Here is a 23,174-nt window from a genome sequence, read left to right as displayed (position 1 = left end):
GTAGAAGAATTGATGCCTTTGAATTATGGTGTTGGAGGAGAATATTGAAAGTGCAACGGGCTGCCAAAAAACCCAATAGATACATTTTAGAAGAAATGCAGCCAGAGTGCTCCTAAAAGGCCAAAATGGCCAAACTTTGTTTCTCATACTTGGGACATATTGTCAGGAGGGACCAGTCGCTGGAGAAGGATATCATGTTTGGTAATGTTGAGAGTCAGAGGAAAAGAGGAAGACCCCAATGAGATGGATTAACCAAGTTGCAGCATCTATGGACTCAAGTATGGCAGCAATAGTGAGGTTGACCCAGGATCGAGCAGTGTTTCATTCTGCTGTGCATAATGTTGCTATGGGTCAGTACTGACTCGATGGTACCTAACAACAAAAAAATATAAAATCATATCTAGTAGCTGGTTGAATAAACATTGAACCCAGGCTTGCTTGATTGCAAAACAGATACAAAAATAGAAGGTAGGTGTTTTCATTGACTCTAGTATCTACTTTTATTATTAAACTATGAAGACAGAAAAGTAGGTATTATGTGAATCTGCATGTGAGACAAGGTACTCTATTGTTTTTTTCTCCCAGTCTTTTTACTGCACCCTTCTGCATGTTTGTCCGAATTTGATATTTTGAAGCAACACCATATTATCAAAGTGAATTTAAAATTACAGATGAATAAAAGAAAATTGAGCTATGAATAATTTCAACACAAGGGAAACTGTAAGAAAGTTTGAATTCGAATTTTAAAAAATTAAGATAATCCAAAAGAATGTTTAGTATGTATTTATTTTTCTTTAGTAATCCAGTTTGCTCAAAAAGGATTTTAATTGATATTTTAAAAAGAAATTAGTATCATTCCCATGGATTTTATTCCAATTCACTGAAGGAAAAATATCTAATATTGAAAATTACCCTCAAAAAACAAACAAACAAAAAACGAAGCAATACAATAGGATCCAAGAAAGAAGGAATTTCAAGTGGAATAAATTCCATCCATTAAAAAAATATATGAAATAGATTCATGATCTTTGCTGACTCTTAAAAGTTCAAGTGTCCATCAGAACACTTAAAAATAGTCTATAGTGTTAGAACTAAAAGAAGCTTTAGGAATCATTTAAAGGAGGTCCTGCTCTTTTGGGGATGTCAAAATTGAGTGTCAAAGAGATTAAATTTCTTGCCGAGATCCCACAGTTAAAACTTACTTATATAAAATCAAGACTTCCATATTCAGTCAGTATTCAGATATGTTTGAAAGGACAACTATTCATGGCAGAGAATAAGTGTGCTGTTTCTTTAATCATACCTAGTGTGGTAAACATACACTGACTGCTTATTTTACAGGGGTGGGAACTTTTTCTCTGCCAAAACTTACTACATCATTCCTGAGCCAACAAGATTGTCAACTTAAAAATTAACCTTCTGTATTCGGTCAAACATTTAATTAGCTCACCCATAATGTGATGAATGTGGAAATCATCGGACAGTATCTTTGATATCCCATGTGAGTACAGTTTTACTAAAGGTAATACAGAAATGGCTGAAAGCATACATTGACAAAGAACTTCCAGAGGTTCAAGGCAGATTAAGAAGAGGATGTGGAACGAGAGATATCATTGCTGATGTCAGATGGATCTTGGCTGAAAGCAGATAATATCAGAAAGATGTTTACCTGTGTTTTATTGACTATGCAAAAGCTTTCAATTGTGTGGATCATGACAAACTATGGACAACACTGCGAAATATGAGTATTCCTGAACACTTAATTGTGCTCATAAGGAATCTGTACTGGGCCAAAGGCAGTTGTTAGAACAGAACATGGGAACAGTGAAAGGTTTAAAATTAAGAAATGTGTGCAACAGGGTTGTATTCTTTCACCATACTTATTTAACCTGTATGCTGAGCAAATAATCTGAGAAGCTGGGTTTTATGAAAAAAAAAAAAAATGTGGCATCAGGATTGGAGGAAGATGCCTCATTAACAACCCACGATATGCAGATGATATAACCTTACTTGCTAAAATTGAAAAGGACTCAAAATATTTACTGATGAAGATCAAAGAGCACAGCCTTCAGTATGGATTGCATCTCAATGTAAAGAAAACAAAAAAAAATCCTCACATGGACCAATAAACAACATTCTTATCAATGGAGAAAAGATTGAAGTTGTCAAGGACTTTATTCTTCTTGTATCAACTATCAACACTCAATGGAAGCAGCAGTCAAGAAATCAAACAACATATTGCATTAGGCAAATCTGCTGCACAAGACCTTTTTAAAGTGTTGAAGAGCAAAGATGTCAGCTTGAGGACTCAGGTGCACCTGACCCAAGCCATGGTATTTTCAATAATCTCGTATGCACATGAAAGCTGGACAGTGAATAAGGAAGACCATAGATGCATTGATGCTTTTTAGTTATGGTGTTGAAGGAGAATACTAAAAGTGCCATGGGCTGCCAAAAGAACCAATAGATCTGTTTTGGAAGAAGTGCAGCCAGAGTGCTCCTTGGAGGCCAGGATGGCCAAACTTCGTCTCTCATACTTTGGACATTTTGTCAGGAGGGAGCAGTCGCTGGTGAATGATACCATATTTGGTAAAGTGGAGGGTCAGAGAAAAAGATGAAGACCCCCAATTAATGAGATGGATTGGCAAAGTGGCAACATCAATGGGTTCAAGCATGGCAAAAATAGTGAAGTTGGCCCAGGATTGGGCAGTGTTTTGTTTTGCTGTGCATAGGGTCGCTATGAATCGGAACCGACTTCACAGCACATCACGAAGATCACGAAGATGATGATAACGATACTGCCTGCAGGCCAAACATCCCCCACCTCTATCTTATTAGAACCTCCTAGATATTTTCAAACAAACTATGGCCCTACTCTCAAGCAATGAAATTAGGATTTCTTAAGCCAAGTGTCAGTCTTTTTAAAAGCTCTCCAGATGATGCTATGGACAGTCAGAGTTGAAGGCTATTGAGGTGAACCTACAAGTTCTGCAGAGAACTTCCTTTAGTCGGAGCATTAGAAAAGGACTCCCATAAGGCATGCCTTTTCTGTGTGTTGTGCTGTCTGCTCAAGGAAGAACTACAGTTGTAGAAACCAATGATTGTATGTTACCTTGCAATACCCCCTTAAAATTTATATCTATAATATTTAATTTCATATGTTTCTTCAATAAAATGTGTTGTTGTTTTCAACTTTTTATTCTGGAGCTTGTAAACTTTGGACTGAGAAATAAAGTGGAGCTATGGTGGTGGAGCTCTGGTAGCGTAGTGGTTACGAATTGGGCTGCGAACCTTAAGGTCAGCGGTTCAAAACTACCAGCTGCTCCGTGGAAGAAAGATGAGGCTTTCTACTCCAGTAAAGATTTACACCCTCGGAAACCCTCCTTGTACAGGGCCGCTATGGGTCGGAACCGACTCGACGGCACTTAACAACAACAACATGGTGGTGGTGGTGGTTATGTGCAGTGGAGTTGGTTCCGACTCATAGTGACCCTGTACAGGGTTTTCGAGGGTTTAAATCTTTACCGGAGGAGAAAGCCTCATCTTTCTCTGGCGGAACAGCAGGTAGTTTCGAACTGCTGACCCTGAGGTTAGCAGCCTGATTTATAACCACTATGCTACCAGAGCGTCTTAAAGTGGAGCTATAAGTTCTCCCAATTTCTATGACATTTTCCACACACTTACACATTACCATCACTACCACACACACAAACACATACCACGTAAAACAAGAATAAGGGACCAGAGATAAAATCCATGTAAAGAAAATCCAATTTTGTTCTCTAGTCAGCTTGCTAAAGAATTGGAGTTCACATTGTGAAATGTTGTGAAGTACACCATGAATAAATTCAATTATGCTTAACTAAATTTCTTAGCCATAATTTCCAGGCCGTATTCAGCAACAATGGTAAAAATGAACATTGGTTTTAAATAATATGAGTACATTTATTAGAATAGATGATAACATCCACTGTAAGACAAATGAGACTCAAAATATTTTGAATGCTACTTTGGATTTCCCTATCAGCTTACTCAATGCTGGGGCATTATTAAATCTCATTAGAATTCCTTATGGGCTGTGATAAAAGCAGGGAAACTCTTAATTAAGTGCTTAATTGAGGTACTTAAGCATTATCCAAATCAAAATAAACAAGAGGAATGCTGACTATTAATCTTTGTTTTCTTTCTTAAAAAAAAAATCAAACAAACTATAGTTTTCATATACTATAGGCAGTACTATCCAATATTTTTTTCTGACTCTTCAGCGATTTCTTTCTTTAATAGGAGCAAAATATCTGTGATGACATATATTAAGTATCTAAGATGGTAAGAAAGTGCCATCACAATCTTGGTGAAATCTGAAAAACTGATCCCTAGGGTTAGCGCTTGACCCGCAAGACAAAGTTATGGCAATCTGCCTGTGCGAAGATTGTTGTTGTTGTTATATGTGGTTGAGTTTGTTCACACTCATGGTGACCTTATAGAGGATTTCCAAAGAGCAGCTTGTGAACCTGTGGCAAACAGTCTAGTGCTTATCCTACAGTGCCACACTAGGACTCCCCTGTAAAGATTATAGCCTTGGAAACCCAATGAGCCAGTTACACTCTCTCCTACAGAGTATCTCCGCAGAAACTCAGAGCTCACTCAACTCAAGGGCACACAACAGCAGTAGCAGCAGCAGCATAGGATATCCTCAAGTCAGAATCTACTAGATGGAAACTTTTGTTTTAACCTCTTGTAGGAGCTCTGGTAGCGTAGTGGTTACGAATCGGGCTGTGAACCTTAAGGTCAGCTGTTCGAAGCTACCAGCCGCTCCGCGGGAGAAAGATAAGGCTTTCTGCTCCTGTAAAGATTTACACCCTCGGAAACCCTGTACAGGGTCGCTATGGGTCGGAACTGACTCGATGGCACTTAACAACAACAACAAGGGAGTCCCTGGTGGTGCAAATGGTAAACTTGGTAAACTCGCTTGTCTGCTCACAGAAAAGCTGGAGGCACCCTAGAAGAAAGGCTTGGTGATCACTTCTGGAAAAGCAGTTAAAAATCCCTATGGGACACAGTTCTAGTCTGACACGTATGAAGAACACAATTCTACTATGATACAAAATTAGCTTGATGACAACTAGTGACTCTTACCCATAAATCAGAGAATGCCTCAGAAACACAAACAAGTTTACAGACTATGAATTCTGAGCCTGAAACATAGTCTGTCCTCATGATTTCTCCAGAGCAGTGGGCTACCAGAAAGGCAAAGAGATGCTTTTTGATACATATACAAGATCAACCAGAATAGAAGACTTGATTTTGCATGTGTCAGCTTTGCTAGCCTGTTTTTTTTTTGTTGTTGTTGTTCTCAGTTTTTTATTGCAAAATGAAAAAAAAAAAAAAGGGAAAAAATAAATCTTATTTGTGGCCTAATAGTCCAAAGACATAGAGAGCTTTCATTATTTTGAATTTCTTACTTTTATAGTTTTTAAATTACATCTATATAAATAATGCAACCATGACGCTTTTTTATTTATTTAACTTTTTGCTGTGTTTCACTGGGAATTTGCAAGTTATCCATCACACACATAGAAGCAAATTCCAGCTTGTCAAGAACATTAGAATTCTGTCTTTAGTCCATATGACAATTTTATTTTAAAACAAACTTCTTTTTCAAGAAAAAAAATCATTGAAAGCTTTTCAGGGTAACAGCTTTATATGCAAATAAAAGCTTTCTTTTGTGAAAGTGTGATTACATGGGTGCTGCCTGTGCATACCAGGAACCAGGCAGAAATACATACATTAAGCCTCAAAAGTGGCACTTGATTTTGTAAGTGGCATTGTCCTTAACACAGGTGGGAGGAAAGAAATCATTCTTTTCAAATTCTGAAGAACTTGAATCTAAGTGTTTCTAAAGCAGGATTTCTACTTTGGCTGTCCTAATTGGCTTCCTTTTCTTTCAGACATGTTTGCCAGGATTTTATCGACTGCCATCTGAACCAGTTGGCCACACCCCTGGACCAACCCTGGGCACCTGCGTTCCATGTCAGTGTAATGGACACAGCAGTCTGTGTGACCTTGAAACTTCCAAATGCCAGGTATCCACCCCAGTCTTTCTTCTCCAAGGTCTATGTTGTTTCTCTTTGCATAAGTATAACTACTGTTTACAAAGGCCAGCTAAAACTCAAAGACTTCACGGACAAATATAATGAAATATGCAGAACAAACATATCCACCATATTATAAATTTTAACAAGTAATTTCAAAATGATAGCTGGAAAAACTACTATTCATGTCCAGGAATAGAATCGTAACAGCATCTGAGAAAAGTACAACAGAAGACAGTTACTTAAAAACTAGATGTATTGCTCCCTACCAATTATAAGCAAATGAGAGCTTTTTACAAAATTTGGAAATTAGAGAAATAAATTCAGAAAAAAAGATTAAAAGTATTGTCTTAGATTGATCTAGTGCTGCTTTAACAGAAATTCCACAAATAGATGGCTTTAACAAACAACTTTAAGGAGGCTGCAAGTCTGAATTCAGGGCATTCAGGGTACTGCCTCTATTGGAAGGTTTCCTCTCTGTCAGCATTGAGGGAAGGTCCTCTTCTCTTCTGAGGTTCTGCTCCTGGATGACAGTTTCCTGTGGGTTGGCGGGTGTCCTCCCTTATACCTGCCTTACTTCCTTGCTTGTTTGATCTCTTTTGTATCTCAAAAGAAATCGACTTAAAATACACTTTACACTAATCTTGTTTTATTGACATAACAAAGAGTATTCATTTCCAAATGTGATTATAACCACAGGCATCCTGTTTAGGATTTACTACACATTTTGGAGGGTCACAATTCAATCTACAATATTCCACCCTTTGACCCCTCCAAATTCATGCCCTAGTTCTACTGATCTCCAAGTTACTTCAAGAATGTTCCTTTTCTTTTCTTGGGCCAACAGCTGTAGCTTCTTTGGTCTGTTTTCTGCCTGTAGAATTCCAAGAGACATCGTTCTTGCCTTTCCTCTTTCTCTGCTCCCTTCAGTCCTAACTGGTGAGTTTTATGCTGTGGTAGTTGGAGAGATCCATCTGTCTCAGGCTTCATCTTTCTCTCTTTTTTATTGTGCAGCCACGTTTGTGAATATTTTGGGACATGTGTCCTTTGTAAAACAGAATTTTCTAAATCTTACAGTTCTGTTTACATTTTACTCGGTTCAGTTTTAATCCATTTCTTTCCTATAGAATTTACTTATAAGTGGCAAGGAGAAACCATAGGACCCCTTTCAGATCTGGATTAGAAATCTCTTCAGCCAGATATCCAAATTGATCACATACAAGTTTCACCTTCCAATAAGCATTTGAACAAAAGTTAAACAAAACCCTTTGTCTATTGTGCAATCACATGTTTATGATTTTCTTTAAAACCTCATCAGAAGTACATTTAACATCCCCATTTCTAACAACATTCTGTTTCTGGTACCATCTGCATTCTATAAGATGACAGAGACTTTCTCTATAGCTCTCCTCACTTCCTTATGAGCCCTCATCAAATTACCTTTGACATCCATAAATAAATCTACCAGCTTTTTCTTCAAAGCCATCTTGTTGTTGTTGTTATGTGCCATGGAGTCAGTTCTGACTCATAGCAACCCTCTACAGGGTTTCCGAGGCTGTAAATCTTTACAAAAGCAGAAAGCCTCATCTTTCTCCCACAGAACAGCTGGTAGTTTCGAACTACTGACCTTGCATTTCACAGCCCGATTCAAGGCCATCTAGGTTCTTCTTATTGTTGTTGTTATTAAATGCCACTGTGTTGGTTCTGACTCATTATAGAGTTTCCAAGGAGCAGGTGGTGGATTTGAACTGCCACCTTGCAGTACAAATCAACCTTGTAGTCCTGCACTTATCCTACAGTGTCACACCAGGACTCCCATTTGTTGTTGCTGTTGTTATTGTTAAGTGCTGTTGAGTTGGTTCCAACTCATAGCGACCCTGTACAGGATTACTGAGGAGCAGTTGGTGTGTTTGAACTGCCGACCTTGTAGTTTGCAGACCAGTGCTGATCCTACAGCACCATACCAGGAGTCCTGTTGTTGCTGTTGTTGTTGTTGTTGTTGTTGTTGTTGTTGTTGTTGTTGTTAAGCACCATTAAATTGGTTTCCAAGGAGTGGCTTGTGAATTTGAACCACTGACCTTGTGGTTCAGTGTTTTATCCCACGGTGCCACAACAGGACTCCTATTGTTGCTGTTAAGTGTTGTCAAGTCAATTCTGACTCATAGTGATCCTTTATAGGGTTTTTAAGGAATGGCTGGTGTGTTTGAACCACCAACTTTGTAGTTAGCAGTACTGTGCCAATCCTACAGTTCCACACCAGGATTCCCGTACTCCTATTATGCACCTTACAACTCTTCCAGCCTCTACCCATTGTCCAATTCCAAAAACGCTTCCACATTGTAGAGGTATTTGTTATAGTAGCTCCCTCACTTCTTGGTACCAAATTCTTACTTCTCTCATATTGCTTTCACAGAAATGTTACAAGTGGATGGTTTTAGCAAACAGAAATGTATTTTCTCACAGTTTAGGAAGCTAGAATTTCAAATTCAGGGTGCCACCTCTAGGGGATGTCTTTCTCTCTCTGTCAGCTTGTGGGGAGCACCCTCGTCTCCTCTGAGCTTTCACTCCTAGACAATCTTCATATGGTTTGGCATGTGTCTTCCCCCATCTCTGCTTCTTTCTCTTGCTTGTTTAATCTCTTTTATACCTCAAAAGAGATTAATCTATGGCATACCCCACACTAATCCTGTCTTATTAATTTAACCATTGATGCCCATTCACAAATGGGAGTATAACCACAGAGGTTAGCATTGGCAACGCATATTTTTGGGGAACACAATTTAATCCATCACAACTACCCAATATTAAATATAGGCAACGCATATTTTTGGGGAACACAATTTAATCCATCACAACTACCCAATATTAAATATAAAAAAATAAGCACTAAGCATTTTAGGTATTTCCTACCAGATTTTTACATGTGTTTACACATGAAGATTGATGTAATGCCATAAAGGCAGTTTTATGTTCTGTTTTTAAATGACTCTATCTATCATAAGCATATTATCTTGCAGATGTTCTTTAAAATCTTTACAAGTTCTGTTGGGATGTCAAATAATTTAACCATTTCCCATGGCAGTTAGGCTGTGCTGATTTTTCTCATTGCATTCCCGCTGCCCGCTCTTCCTTGAAACAGTCAGGACTGATACTATCTTTTCTTTGATTCCTTTGATTTCAGTCATCATAAGAAATTCAGATTTCCCATGTCATCACTAATCTCCTAGATGCTAATCCTCACACAGCTCTGAACATCTCCTTTGCTGGCCTATCTTCTTCTGAAACCCTTCCATTGAATCCGTGGAATTCATGGCCAGACATCAACATGGTAATTCTGTTGCCTATGGTCTCTGAGTCTTGTTCTATCTGAAACCTAACTCTCCCAGATATACTTCACCCTGCAGTCCTCTCACTTGGAACCTACTGTTTGCTTCCACAGTTTCATCCTTCTGGCTCTGAAGATAGGACATGTATCCTTCTTCTCGTGGTCAATTTCATATCATCCTGTTGTGGCCTACCTGAAAATACCCAACTTATATTGTCTTGCAATTTTCTCTTAGCCCACTGTACCACCTTATTAATGCCATCTCCTAATGCTAAGGTCATGCTCCTCATACCTTGAGCATAATTTTATCTTGAGAATTACCATTATCTCCTACTTGGTTGTTGTTGTTAGGTGCTGTTGAGTCAGTACCGACTCCTAGCTAACTTATGCTCAACTGAACGAAATATTGCCAAGCCCTGTGCCAACCTCACAATCATTGCTACATTTGAAGCCATTGCTGCTTCCACTGTGCCAATTCATCCCATTAGGGGTCTTCCTCTCTTTTGCTGACCCTCCACTTTACCAGAGACAGGTCCTTCCTGATAATATATCTGAAGTATGAGAGATGAAAACTGACCTTCCAGGCTTCTAAGGAGCATTCTGACTATACTTCATCCAACACAGATTTGTTTGTTCTTTTGGCAGTCCATGGTACTTTTAATATTCTCCTCCAACACCATAACTCAAATGCATCAATTCTTTGGTCTTCTTTATTCATTGTCCAATCTCCTGCACTACTTTCATATATTCCTGGTTATTTTAATGTCTATAAAATTTGCTTTTTCATACTTTAATGCTCAGTTTCTTGACCTCATTCCACGATCATAACTAACAACTGCAAGTGATCTATAATTTCAACTTTAATTATTCAATTATTTGGTCACCGTTTTAGTTTCTAGTGCTAATGTAGCACAAATACTACAAGTGAATTTAAAAGCCAGAAATTTCTTTTCTCACTGTTTAGGAGGCTAAAAGTTCAGCTGATACTCTGAATTTGAATTTGTAGTCTCATAAATAATTGAATATTCCTTTTCCATCCTTGCTCTCAGCTGACAACCTGTGACTTATTTCACTGAGAAATGATAAGCAATCGGAGGAGAATTAATCTACACTCTCATGACCAAATGCACTCACTTTCTTTTTCTGTGTCCAGTTATTCTGACTCTGTTCCATTACTTTGGATGAATTGCTCTTGTTTCTAAAAAATTATGAAATCATCCACTTACACTCTAGATTTCACTCACCCCTCTCTCCCATTCATGGGTGTCACTCAGACTACTATCCCCTCCTCTCTTGCATCATTCATAACTTTGGGGTTTTTATTCTAAGTTAAAAACTAAAACAACAGTAGAAAAGAATGTCTCTCAACTCTGTTTCCCCTCATTCCTTTCTTCCATACAGTGAAATGTTATCCATACTAGGTCTTCAATTTTTCTCATTCTATTCTCTCTTGAATTATTAAAATCATTCTTTTACTTCCACCACTATACTGAAACTAAACTTTAGCTATCAGTCTTCATCTTTACTTGATGGATCAGTGGTATTTCGTCCTGTGAATTGTCCCATTCTTGAAACTCTCATCATGCCCAGAACACGGCATGATGAGTGTTTTCAAACTCAGTGGTTTCTCTTTCTCAACCTTCTATACTGTTTCTTCCTCATTACTTTGGCCTCTATGTAGTCGTCTTTTCAAGATTCAATCCTTTGAAATCTTGCTTTGTAATTACACATATTGATCTCCCTTGGTCACATGACTTTTAAAACTATGGTAAAATTCATTCTTTTATGTGGTCTTTTGCCTTGGTTCTTTGGAAAAACAGCTTGAAAAAAAAATTTCCCCTAAGCCCAAGGAGTTACCAGGGATTGGTCAATAGACTATTTACCTGAGGTGAGTTATAGCCTAGTATGTATATGAAGCAGCTGTGGCTTACCAATAGAGGACTGGTCAGTTTGTGGTGCTGCTGGAAGGAGTTGTGCCTTAAAACTGACAGGGAGTTATGTATACAAGTAGCTAAACCCATAGAGGTTTTTCAGACAGAATGAAGCAGGAAGAGAAGCAACAGAAAGAAAGATGAGCAGAAAGAGAGGATGCAAGGAACCTCCTAAAAGATCCGAAGACAGGAGAAGCCTGGAAGAGCAGCAGAGCTAATGTGACAGATGACAGAGCCCAAGAAAAGCCTGTCCTGTTCTCACTGGACCAAGAGGAAATTGTCATGAGCGGGTTAAGAGGGACCTGTTCTGAGAGTGCTAAGAGGATCCTGTTCTACGCAGTTGAAAGGAGCTGAGAGATCTGTCCTCACTGAGGAAGGGAGACTTAACCTACACGCGTTCCTATCCTGATCCTGAAGTGATCTTGATCCTAAGTAGGACTTGGTTCCCTAGTAAGTCACTTAATTGTAAGTATAGGCTGTGAGTTAGATGTAGCCACTGCAGTTATTTATCAGACCCAGAAGAGAAGTAGAGCATGCCATTGGGAAGGACAGTTGGTGTGAGAAATGGTAAAAAAAAAAATGGAGAATGGTGATATGTCTGATCTCCACTTCATGGAATCCTCCTGGAGCTGATCTTGATTTATGTTATTCCCCTAAAGTTAAAATACTCTCATGTTGCTTCTACTACTATTACTATTTCAAAATACCTACACTGAAGTCTTATAGTATTTTATGATTTAATTTCTGATGCACTTTTCCTGTTTTTTTTCATATAGGATTATCAAAACCTAAGCTAACAACTCCACAGCACATAACAACAACAAGCAAACTCAAATAACTTCATTAAGATCTTACAGTTCATAGGAATATTATTGAACTCAGCCACAAGTTTTATTTTAAAAAGGAAAAGTAATTAAAGCAAATCACCTTTGTTGACCAGCCCTACTGCCTGAGACACTGTCAGTACCCATAGCTAAGGAATTAGCCTTATGTACAGAAAAGGAGCTCTGTAGAGTAGTGGTTACGAGTCAAGCTGCCAACCTCAAGGTCGGCAGTTCGAAACTACCAGCTGTTCCAGGGGAGAAAGATGAGGTGTTCTGCTCCCGTAAAGATTTACAGCCTCGGAAACCTTGTGCACGGTCACTATGAGTTGGAACCAACTCCACGGTACTTAACAACAACCACAATAGAAAATATGCTTATTCATAATTATAATCTACTATGTTTAAGTTATTTTGTAAATCTTATTTATTGTAATAACAACCTAGGCAAAACAAGGATTATTGGCATCTTATTATTGTTGTTGTTAAGTGCCCTTGAGTCAAGGTCACTCAGTGACCTTGTATTGGAGTTCCAAGAAGTAGCTGATGAGTTTAAATCCCTGACCTTATGTTTAAAAGTCCAGTGCTTATCCTACAGTGCCATACCAGAATTCCAGCATCTTACCACAGTTCTGAAAATTAATGATAAGAAAATATAAGTAACCTACAGAATCTTGGCTAGAAAGTAGTAGATATCGATTCCATGACAAAATGTGGTCTCTTGACCCTGAGAGAAAGTAAATACATGCTAGTTAGTTAAATTAGTTCAATGTTTAAGGCTCAGTTAAATTATATTCTAGAGTACTAATAGAATATATAAATATGATTGAATCTTAAATAAAAAATGATTGAGAAAATGTGAGAAGATGAAAATTATCACAGGAGGGAAAACAGTGAAATGTCATTCCAGGCTTTATAAAGCGTACAAAATGTAGAAAGCATTGATTTTGATATTCAATGAAACTTAAGGATTGCTTATTTAGCTGCAAAAAAATAAACTATGTCCATTAGGAATTTAATATTTTCTCTCAAAATAACTCATACCAATCTAATTATTACATAACCATAATATCTGATAGCCAAGTTTCCTGACTCACTAGTATATTAGCAAATTCATCAAAAATAATAACCAACTCTATGTATCTACTAAGACAAGAACTGGTCACCATACATAGGCCATCCCATTTATTTGCACAATACACTTTGAGGTTCAAAAGATTATTCTTCCTTGTCCAGTTGATGAATTGATGCTGAGAGAAATATTTAAAATTTCCTTATGTCAGAAACCAGCAAGAGTCAGAACTATGATTCAAACTTTGTTTTGTTTAAGTAGGTATTTGACGGAATGTTTCATGATAGTCTCATAAACAAGGCCAGTAATATGGTCCAGGTATGCTTGATGGATACATACAGTTCATTGAACAATATGTTCCAGAGTAAATTCTAGATATGTCTGCAATTGTGAAGCATTGGATCTGTGCTTGACCCTGCAATGTTCTAGTCTTCACTGGTGATTTGGATGAGATCTGCCAAATATTCAGATAACATAAAGCTAGAAGTGATAGATACCTAATGTTTCAAAAATCAAAGAGATGTTGATATGTGGAACTGTAGATCACACTTACAAGACAAAATTAATAGAGGGGATTTTGTAAACATATTTAGGTGATACTCACCAATGACTATTTTTAGCATTGTGATAGGTACTGGAAATAAATAAATGAGGACTATATGAGTCTTTCCCCGTAGGAGCTTATTTTCTCATTTTTAAGGAGGTAACAAAGAAAATAAAACACACTAGTAATTCCTATGAAATACAAGTCCTTACTGTATTGCAGATTCATTATGGGCCAGCATATGGTATTATTCTTTGTACAAGATCCAGAACAAGGATAGAAGTCCATTAAAAATATTTGCAAAACAGAAATGTTGGCATAATATGGAAAATGTAACCAACAATATGTATGCTATTGTTGTTGTTTGTTGTTGTTGTTGTGTGCTGTCAAGTTGGTTCTGACTCATAGCACAGCAGAACAAACACTGCCCTGTGCTGTGCCATCCTCACAATATGTAAAGAAATTGCTAAATGGAAGCAAAATTTTCTTTGTAAACTTTCTCCCAAAACTTAACAATAAAAATAACAATTGTAGTAATAAAGAAGTATAGAAACAGAAAGCAAAGGATCTTGAGAAATGGTGATGAAATAGATGTCTGAAATGAGAGAAGAACCTAAATTTCTAGCTTGAATAACTGATTGGGTGAATGATATTGATACATTCCTATAGAATGTGCAAGGAATTTACAAAAAAGATAAGAGCTAATATGGAAATCAAGGATACTTGCTGAAAGTGAAGAGGACTTGAAACATTTACTTATGAAGATCAAAGAGCACAGTCTTTGATATGGATTACATCTCAATGTCAAGAAAACAAAAATCCTCACCACTGGACCAATAAACAACATTCTTATCAATGGAGAAAAGATTGAAGTTGTCAAGGACTTCATTCTTCTTGGATCAACTATCAACACTCATGGAAGCAACAGTCAAGAGATCAGACGACGTATTGCATTGGGCAAATTTGCTGCACAGGGACTTTTTAAAGTATTGAAGAGCAGAGATGTCAGCTTGAGGACTAAGGTGCGCCTGACCCAGGCCATGGTGTTTTCAATAGTCTCATATGGATGCGAAAGCTGGACAGTGAATAAGGAAGATCGTAGAAGAATTGATCCCTTTGAGTTGTAGTGTTGGAGGAGAATACTGAAAGTGCCATGGACTGCCAAAAGAACCAGTAGATCTGTTTTGGAAGAAGTGCAGCCAGAATGCTCCTTGGAGGCCAGGATGGCTAAGCTTTGTCTCTCCTACTTTGGACATATTGTCTGGAGGAAACAGTCACTGGAGAAGGATGTCATGCTGGGTAAGGTGGAGGGTCCGAGAAAAAGAGGAAGACCCCTAACGAGATGGAATGGCCAGGTGGCATCATTGATGGACTCAAGTGTGGCAGCGGTAGTGAGGTTGGCCCAGGATCGGACATTGTTTCATTCTGCTGTGCATGGGGTCTCTATGAGTCATTTCTGACTTGATGGCACCTGACAACAAGTAGTATTCAACAGAAAAAGAAAGCAGGATTCATATACGAGAATAAGAAATAGTAGCCATAGAGTGATAAGAAAGACCAACAGAGTATACTATCATAAAAACTATGGGAACAGAACATTTCAAAGACAGATTAGCCAAATGTCAGCTGCTACAGAAAATTTAGATAATGTGACAATTGATGATTGGCAGTACATTTTGATTAGCACCAAAGATCTTTTGAAAGAATCTAGAAGTATGTTATAGTGGTAGAATAAAAAAAACTGAGGTGAGGAAGTGAAAACCAGAAATGTATACAATACTTTTTAAAAATTCTAGGAAAGACACATTGAAAACTATCAAGAAATTTGAGATCCTAGAGATTTTTTTAAAGATAGGAAATGCTTGATTGATATGAAATATTCTTCAAAAGAGAAGGAAAAAAAATCAGGCAGATTGAAGATACAAGAGCAAAGGTAAAGTTAAGAAGGGAAAGGAACTAGAGTAATGAAAGACTAGAATTAGACAAAAGACCAAGGAAGAAAATAAATGTTAGTGGAGTGAGATATAATACAAGCAAGATAGTGAATGGTTTGGAAGGAGGCTGTAGAGGCATCCCAATAAGGGTTTTCTTTGCTCTGAAAATAGGGGGCTGTCATCTGATGAGAGAGGCAGAGAAGATGGAAGTTTGAGACTTGTACCCTGTCATATGGGAAACTAGATCCATTGAACGTTGTTATATAGTGCATTGATAAATGAAACATATATTTTCAAATCTAGAACCAAAAATAGAGAAAACTCAGTGGTATAAAATTAATCATGATGAAGTTTCAGTTTCATCCCAGATAATGGCATGAAATCTATAAAACAATCAATAGAATTTCTTTTTAAAAAAAGAAGTAGTAAATCCTATGTCCGTGTCGGTGGTAGAAGTGAATTCAGTTACAGACATAAATGACAGAGCACACACTGGCCATTAACATACCCACGAAAAAATAAATAGGTACTTCTATGCTGATTGAAACTACCAGCTGCTCCACGGGAGAAAGATGAGGCTTTCTACTCCCGTAACGATTTCCACCCTCAGAAACCCTGTACAGGGTCGCTATGGGTCGGAACCGACTCGACGGCACTTAACAACAACAACAACATGCTGATTGAACCAAGCCTAGAGTCTAGCATATGGAATGTCTTCCAAATGCAACCTGGAGCATACATGTGGCTCGATGGCACTGTGGCTGCAACTCAATTGATCAGATCAGTTCACTAATATATATATTTTGATACTGGCTTCTATTCAACTTGTATTTTGATGTGGTTTAGAAGTCACACTTCTGACCTATCCAAATCCTGCTTTATGAAATCAAGCTAACATCTAGCTCCATATTTTCTCTATTCCTTTCTTTTTCTCTACTCCCAAAATCAAGGATCAATTTTCCACTCAGCCACATTTCAGTATTGGCTTCTTGCTGCCATGTTTTTCTGTTATTTCCCTCCCCCGCTAAATTGGAAATACTCTTAAAGGGTAGGAAGCTATTTCGTCTATTTTTTCCCACTTAATTTCTGTCAGTGACTGTCTCAGTGCCTTATCTAAGTCCTTATAGCATGAATGTTTGCTAAGTGTTAAAATTTATTCTACTGTTTGAGAATTTTAAATTTAAAACTATTTGTACACTATTCTGAAACAATTTTAATTTCCTTATGGGATGTTTTAAAGGCATATTACTAAAGTGTCTCATATTATGCAAGCATGAAACATAAAATATTGGCATGAGATTGTTCACTTCAGATTGATTCCTTTTATGCCTATAAAGAACTGCCAACCCCTGCAAGAGATGAAACGCATGTGTAATGTGGTAACTGGGCTCTTCTTTATTTTGCTATTATTGCTTCTTAAAACATTTGTCCTTTTTGCTTTGATTTGGTTTCATTGATGGGCAGTGAAAAATGTGCCTAGGCTTCAGTATTTTGATCTTTTTTTCCCCCTAGCATGTTATAGAGCTACAGCTTGGGAAGAGAAGCAGCACAAATTATTAGATGTTATTCAAAGTTTTAAAGGTTCTTTAAGTCTACCTCCTAATATAGAGTAAGAGAAATTTTACGTAACAATTGATGTAGGGAAAAGAGAACACAAACTAGTAATGTAAGTGTAGCTACAATGACACAGTTTCTCAAACGAAAGCAGTTTTTAAAATCTATGTGTCAAACATAGTCCTGTCTCAATGACAGTGTATGTGTATGTGCTCATATACTCAGAGGTAGGCCACTGTATGATAGATTACATTTTAAATGCCATTCAATTAAAAACTGTAACATTTCCTGCCTTTTTTCTTTACAGAATTGTCAACATCACACTGCTGGTGACTTCTGTGAACACTGTGCTCTTGGATACTATGGAATTGTCAAAGGATTGCCAAATGACTGTCGGCAATGTGCTTGTCCTCTGATTTCTTCCAGCAACAAGTAAGGTTGAGAAATATAACCATATTTTCCAGACAGTTATGCCATCTGTCTACCACTTGCGTTGTCTGTCATTTTACTATTTTTGCTTGGTTGATGAAGTCTCAATTTAAGATAAGAATTATTTTTAGCAATATAAAAACATGACAACATATAAAATACTACACGGTTTATTTTTCTTGTAAATTTTGTCATAAGTCAGTAACTGATTAATTAACATGAAAACACCAGTATTCACATGATGCATTTATAAAATAAATATATTCAGCTGTGAAGAATTGTTTGGGAACATATTATATCACTTTTGTGACTGCATCATGTTTAATTTAACATTGGTAAAGAATTCTCAAGAAACTAATTGGCAAATAAATGTACAATTAAAGCAGTGTTTATTGTTCTGCTACAAAATAAAGCAGTGTTTTTTGGAATCACAGCTCCATTTCTGTGAAGATGGCCCAGCTTGGTACCATGGAAACACAGCCATAAGGGGAAACAAAAGCTAGACTATTTTATATCAGTGCGGTCTGAACATTATGCATTGGTTTATATATTTATGAAAACCCTTAGGTGTTTTCATTTACCTTTTCACTTGGCTAGCTAGAACTTTCTACTAAGAGATTTATAGACTTCAATCTCTACATGGTAGGGCAGTTTTTCTCTAAGAATTTGCTTTGAAACATGAACAGCAGTTTTTTCAGCATTAGAATCCTGGACACCGTACCTTCAGTAAAACAGAACTATGAAGCAATTCAGAGAATGTGACCTCTTTCTTCTTCAGTATAATATCCATTCTGAAAATATTTTAGACTCAGCTGTCTTCCTTTTCTTTATAAGTATGTCCTATTAGCCAGAATCACATCTTTTAAAAGTATGTTTATGAAATGGACATTTTTTAGGTAAGTTGAATGTGGATGAGGAAAATAGCTACCATGCTAATGTTCTTCTGAATACCAGTTGACAAATATATGAAAAAGGAATATTATTTTTATTTTACCCTGTGTGGCGCTGTGGGCTAATGCACTGGACTGCAAAGCTGGTTTGAACCATAAGGTCAGTGGTTCAAACTCACCAGCCACTCCTTGGAAACCCTATACAGGGTCACTATAGGTCAGACCAACTGGACAACGCATAAAAGCTACAACAACAATTTATGCCTGATTCCCGGGTTTAAATAAGAAAATGCTATTTATTCTAATGTTTATTGAAACAGGAACTATTTAAGTAAGAAAAATTCAGTAATTAATTACTACGATCTCTGGTAGCGTAGTGGTTACGAATTGGGCTGTGAACCTTAAGGTCAGCAGTTCAAAACTACCAGCCGCTCCGCGGGAGAAAGATGAGGCTTTCTACTCCCGTGAAGATTTATACCCTCGGAAACCCTGTACAGGGTTGCTATGGGTCGGAACCGACTCGACGGCACTTAACAATAACAACAACATCCTGTTAGATTCATGGCAGTATACTAAAATCTACAAAAAATAGAGAAGATAAACAGACAATTTATTGGACAATTTCATGATAAAACATGGGCATTAAGAGAAGTTTGTGTAAATATAAATATAATTCAAAGGCATAAATTGTAGTAATTTGGGAAGGTTCAAGAGACTAGTTAAATAAATCTTAATTTTTATCATGGTTATAAAATCATGAACTGATGAGTTTTTCTAGTGAAGATAGTAAACATTTATAAGTAGAAATTTAGAACACAGAAAACAAAAGGCATATTTAGGAACTAGTAAGTATTAGAGAATGAAATCCAGATAGCATTTAATAATGGCAAGGACAATGATTGAAAATATAGGGACCATGTTGCAGAAATTCTTTAAAACCAGTCTAGGAAATTGCTGTTTAATTTTCTATGTGATGTGGAACCACTAAAATTTGTTATTAAGAAAAGAATAAGTTAATGTGATCATAGCCACATATTAAGGAGATTATTATGATAGATTGAGTATAATGAATTGAAACAGGCTATGGAGAAAAACAAAAAGGCCAATAAGAAGGCTATTGCATTTGTGTAGGTAAGAGATCATTAGAAACTAAAGGTAGATAATGGTAAAAAGGATGAAGACAAAGGGATACATGTGAGAAAACTGTTTAATGTAACTCTACAAAACTATAAACTAGCTTTAAGTGAGAGGTGATGGACAGGTAAGAGTTAAAGACTGGGTTTTTAGCTAGATTGCCCCTCAAATGGGAGATGCCAGTAACTGAAATAAGAAAATTAAGAGAAAGAGCTGCTGCTGAAGAAAGACAATTTATGTCTCAAATAGGTTCAAACTGATATGAAGCTCTGAGCTGAATTGAAATATACAAATAGCTCAAGGAAATGAAGCAGGCGAAGGAAGACATACGTTAATAAAATGAATACAAGCCTCAAAAGATTTCACATGGTAACATTACCCAAGAAGAGCAAATCGAAGGGAAGGCAGGGCTATTATATTAGGAAGCAAGAGGAAAAAGAAGAGCCAGGATAGGAGCAGCTGAGGAGGCAGTGCTGAGTCACAGATACCAAGGGAGAGAACAGTGGCAGTAACCACTGAGCAATTATACTGTCAACTCAATTTTGAAAGTCAAAAGTAGAAACATTAGGTTACAAGGGTATGAGTTTATTCTTTTAAAATTTTTAAGAAAAAAGAGAAAGTACTATCTTGATTGAGTAGCAGAATCAATAAAAGTGTATGTTTTCAGTTTTGCTTTACATGATTTGTATAATCTTGGAATATTTTAATGCAAGGGGTGCTGTAAAAAATCAAAATATGAACAACTCAAAGGGTCTAGTTCATTAGCTTTCAAACTTTATTGTTTGCAAACTATTGAAAGAAATACTTTGTACATCATCACACTATATATTAAAAACTCTGCATATATACTTATATACATAAATTGAAGTTGTCAAAGACTTCAGTTTGCTTGGGTCCACAATCAGTGATCATGTTAGCAGCAGTTAAGAATTCAAACTACATATTGCATTGGGCAAGTCTGCTGTAAAAGACCTCTTTAATGTGTTCAAGAGCAAAGATGTCAGTCTAAAGACTAAGGTGCACATGAAACAAGCCATGGTATTGTCCATCATCTCATATGGATGTGAAAGTTGCATAATGAATAAGGAGGACTGGAGGAAAATAAGTGCATCTGAATAATGTTGTTGGAGAAGAATATTGAAAGTACCATGGACTGCCAGAAGAAGAAACAGATCTGTGTTGGATGAAGTACAGCCAGAATATTCTTTAGAAAAGAGGATGGCCAGACTTCGTCTCTGGTACTTTGGACATATTATCAGGAGAAATCAGTCCCTGGAGAAGGACATCATGCTTGGAAAAGTCGAGGGTCAGCAAAAAAGAGGAAAGCCCGAACAAGATGGACTGACACAATGGCAGTAACTAAATGTAAAACTATTGTGAGGGCGTCACGAAATCAGAGCAGCGTTTCATTCTATTGTGCATAGAGTCACTATGAGTCAGAACTGACTCGACAGCATCTGACAATAATAACAACAAATATAGGTGTGTGTGTGTGTTTGGTTGGGGGCCCAGTGTGCACTGTAGGATAAGCACTGGACTGCTAACCAAAAGGTTGATGGTTCAAACACACCAGATGCTCCTCAGAAACACTATACAGGGTTGCTATGAGGCAGAACTGACGGGGCAATATTTTAAGTGATGTCAAGTTACTTCTAGCTCATAGCGATGACCCTGTATAGAGTTTCCTAGGAGTGGCTGATGGGTTTGAACCACTGACCTTATGAATAACTATCTAGCGCTTATCCTAAAGCATCACATCAGGAACCCTGGTGGCACAGTGATTAAATTTATTGGCCTCTAACCAAAAGGTCAGCAATTTGAGCCCCCAGCTGCGTGATGGAAGAAAGACGGGACAGTCTGCATCCCTAATATGTACAGCCTTAGAACTCTATGGAGTAGCTCTACTTTGTCCTTTGTTGTTGTTGTTGTTAAGTGCCATCGAGTTAGTTCTGACTCAGAGTGCCCCTGTATAGGGTTTCCAAGGAGCAACTGATGAGTTTGAACCACTGACCCGTTCAAATGAACCTTGCAGTCCTACAGAACCACAGCAGGATTCTTACAGGGTCACTGTAAATCAGAATCTACTCAGCACAAGTGTCTTTGGTTTGGTTTTGGCTGTAGATAATATAATATATAGGAGTCCTGGTGTGGCACTGTGGGTTAATATGCTGGACTGCAAACTCAGTTTGAATCGCAAGGTCAGTGGTTCAAGCTCACCAGCTGTCCCTCAGAAACTCTAAACCGGGTTGTTATGGGTCAGAACTGACTCAATGGCACTTAACAACAGCAACAATATAACACATAATTGTTGTTATTAAGTCCTGTCATGTCGTTTTCAACTCATAACAACCCTTATGAATAGCAGTGAAACACTGTCAGTTTGTCCTAGAATATTAAATATTGAACCATAAATGGCACCAGAATACTGACAGACATACTGCCAGAAGATTGAGCCCCTCAGGTTGGAAGCCACAGAAAAATACAGCTAGGGATGAGCTGCCTCCTGAAAGTAGAGTTGACGCTGATAACACAAAAGAAGGAAAACCTTCAGGACCTTCATTTGCTGATTGAGAGCCACTTAAAATGAAGAAAACAGCTGCCAAATTAATAGTTGGAACATGGAATGTGCGATGTTTAAATGTAGGAAAATTTGAAGTTATCAAAAATGAAATGGAATGCATAAACATTGATATCCTAGGTATTAGTTGAGCTGCAATGGATTGGTATTGGCTATTTTGTATCTGACAACCATATGATTTACTTTGTGGGGAATGACAATTGAAAGAGGAATGGCATCAGATTCATCATCAAAAAGAACATATCCAAATCTATCATAAAGTATAATGCTGTCTGTTATAGGATAATATCCATACACCACCTACAATGAAGACCAGAGTCGTGGTGTGGTGCTCTAAGGTAAGCACTCAGTAGCTGCTCGTTGGGGTCCCTGTATAGGGTTTCTATGAGTTGGAATAGACTCTATAGCATTTAACAACAACAAGGAAGACCCCAGTTACTACCACTATTATTCTGATTTATGCACCAACCACTAAATTCAGTGAAGATTGAAATCTTTCAACAAAGGGAGGCAGCACAGGAGGCACTCACTCATCTCTGCCAAGAAATTTGGAAGACATCTGGCCAACTGATTTTATGAGATCTGTATTTGTGACCATTCCAAAGAGAGGTGACCCAATGGAATGTGGAAATCATTGGACAATATCTTTGCTATCCCATACGAGTAAAGTTTTACTAAAGGTAATACAGAAACGACTGCAAGAATCCATTTACAGAGAACTTCCAGAGGTTTAAGCAGGATTGAGAAGAGGACGTGGAATGAGGGATATCATTGCTGACATCAGATGGATCTAGACTGAAAGCAGAGAATACCAGAAAGATGTTTGCCTGTGCAAAGGCTATGCAAAGGCTTTTGATTGTTTGGATCATG

At 37.5% G+C, this 23,174-nt stretch overlaps 1 protein-coding gene across 1 annotated transcript in view; it reads left to right on the top strand.

Annotated features, from left to right (window-relative positions):
- Positions 1-23,174, top strand: part of LAMA2 (laminin, alpha 2) — a 747,229-nt gene that overhangs the window by 456,186 nt on the left and 267,869 nt on the right. The window contains exons 29-30 of the mRNA XM_006834727.1: positions 5,949-6,083; positions 17,581-17,705. Coding sequence (XP_006834790.1) covers positions 5,949-6,083; positions 17,581-17,705 — 260 coding nt within the window. The remainder of the gene's footprint in view (positions 1-5,948; positions 6,084-17,580; positions 17,706-23,174) is intronic.

This window comes from Chrysochloris asiatica, unplaced genomic scaffold, assembly GCF_000296735.1.
Source record: "Chrysochloris asiatica unplaced genomic scaffold, ChrAsi1.0 scaffold00013, whole genome shotgun sequence".
Lineage (NCBI taxonomy): Eukaryota > Metazoa > Chordata > Mammalia > Afrosoricida > Chrysochloridae > Chrysochloris > Chrysochloris asiatica.
This window is presented reverse-complemented; position numbering and strand designations above follow the sequence as displayed.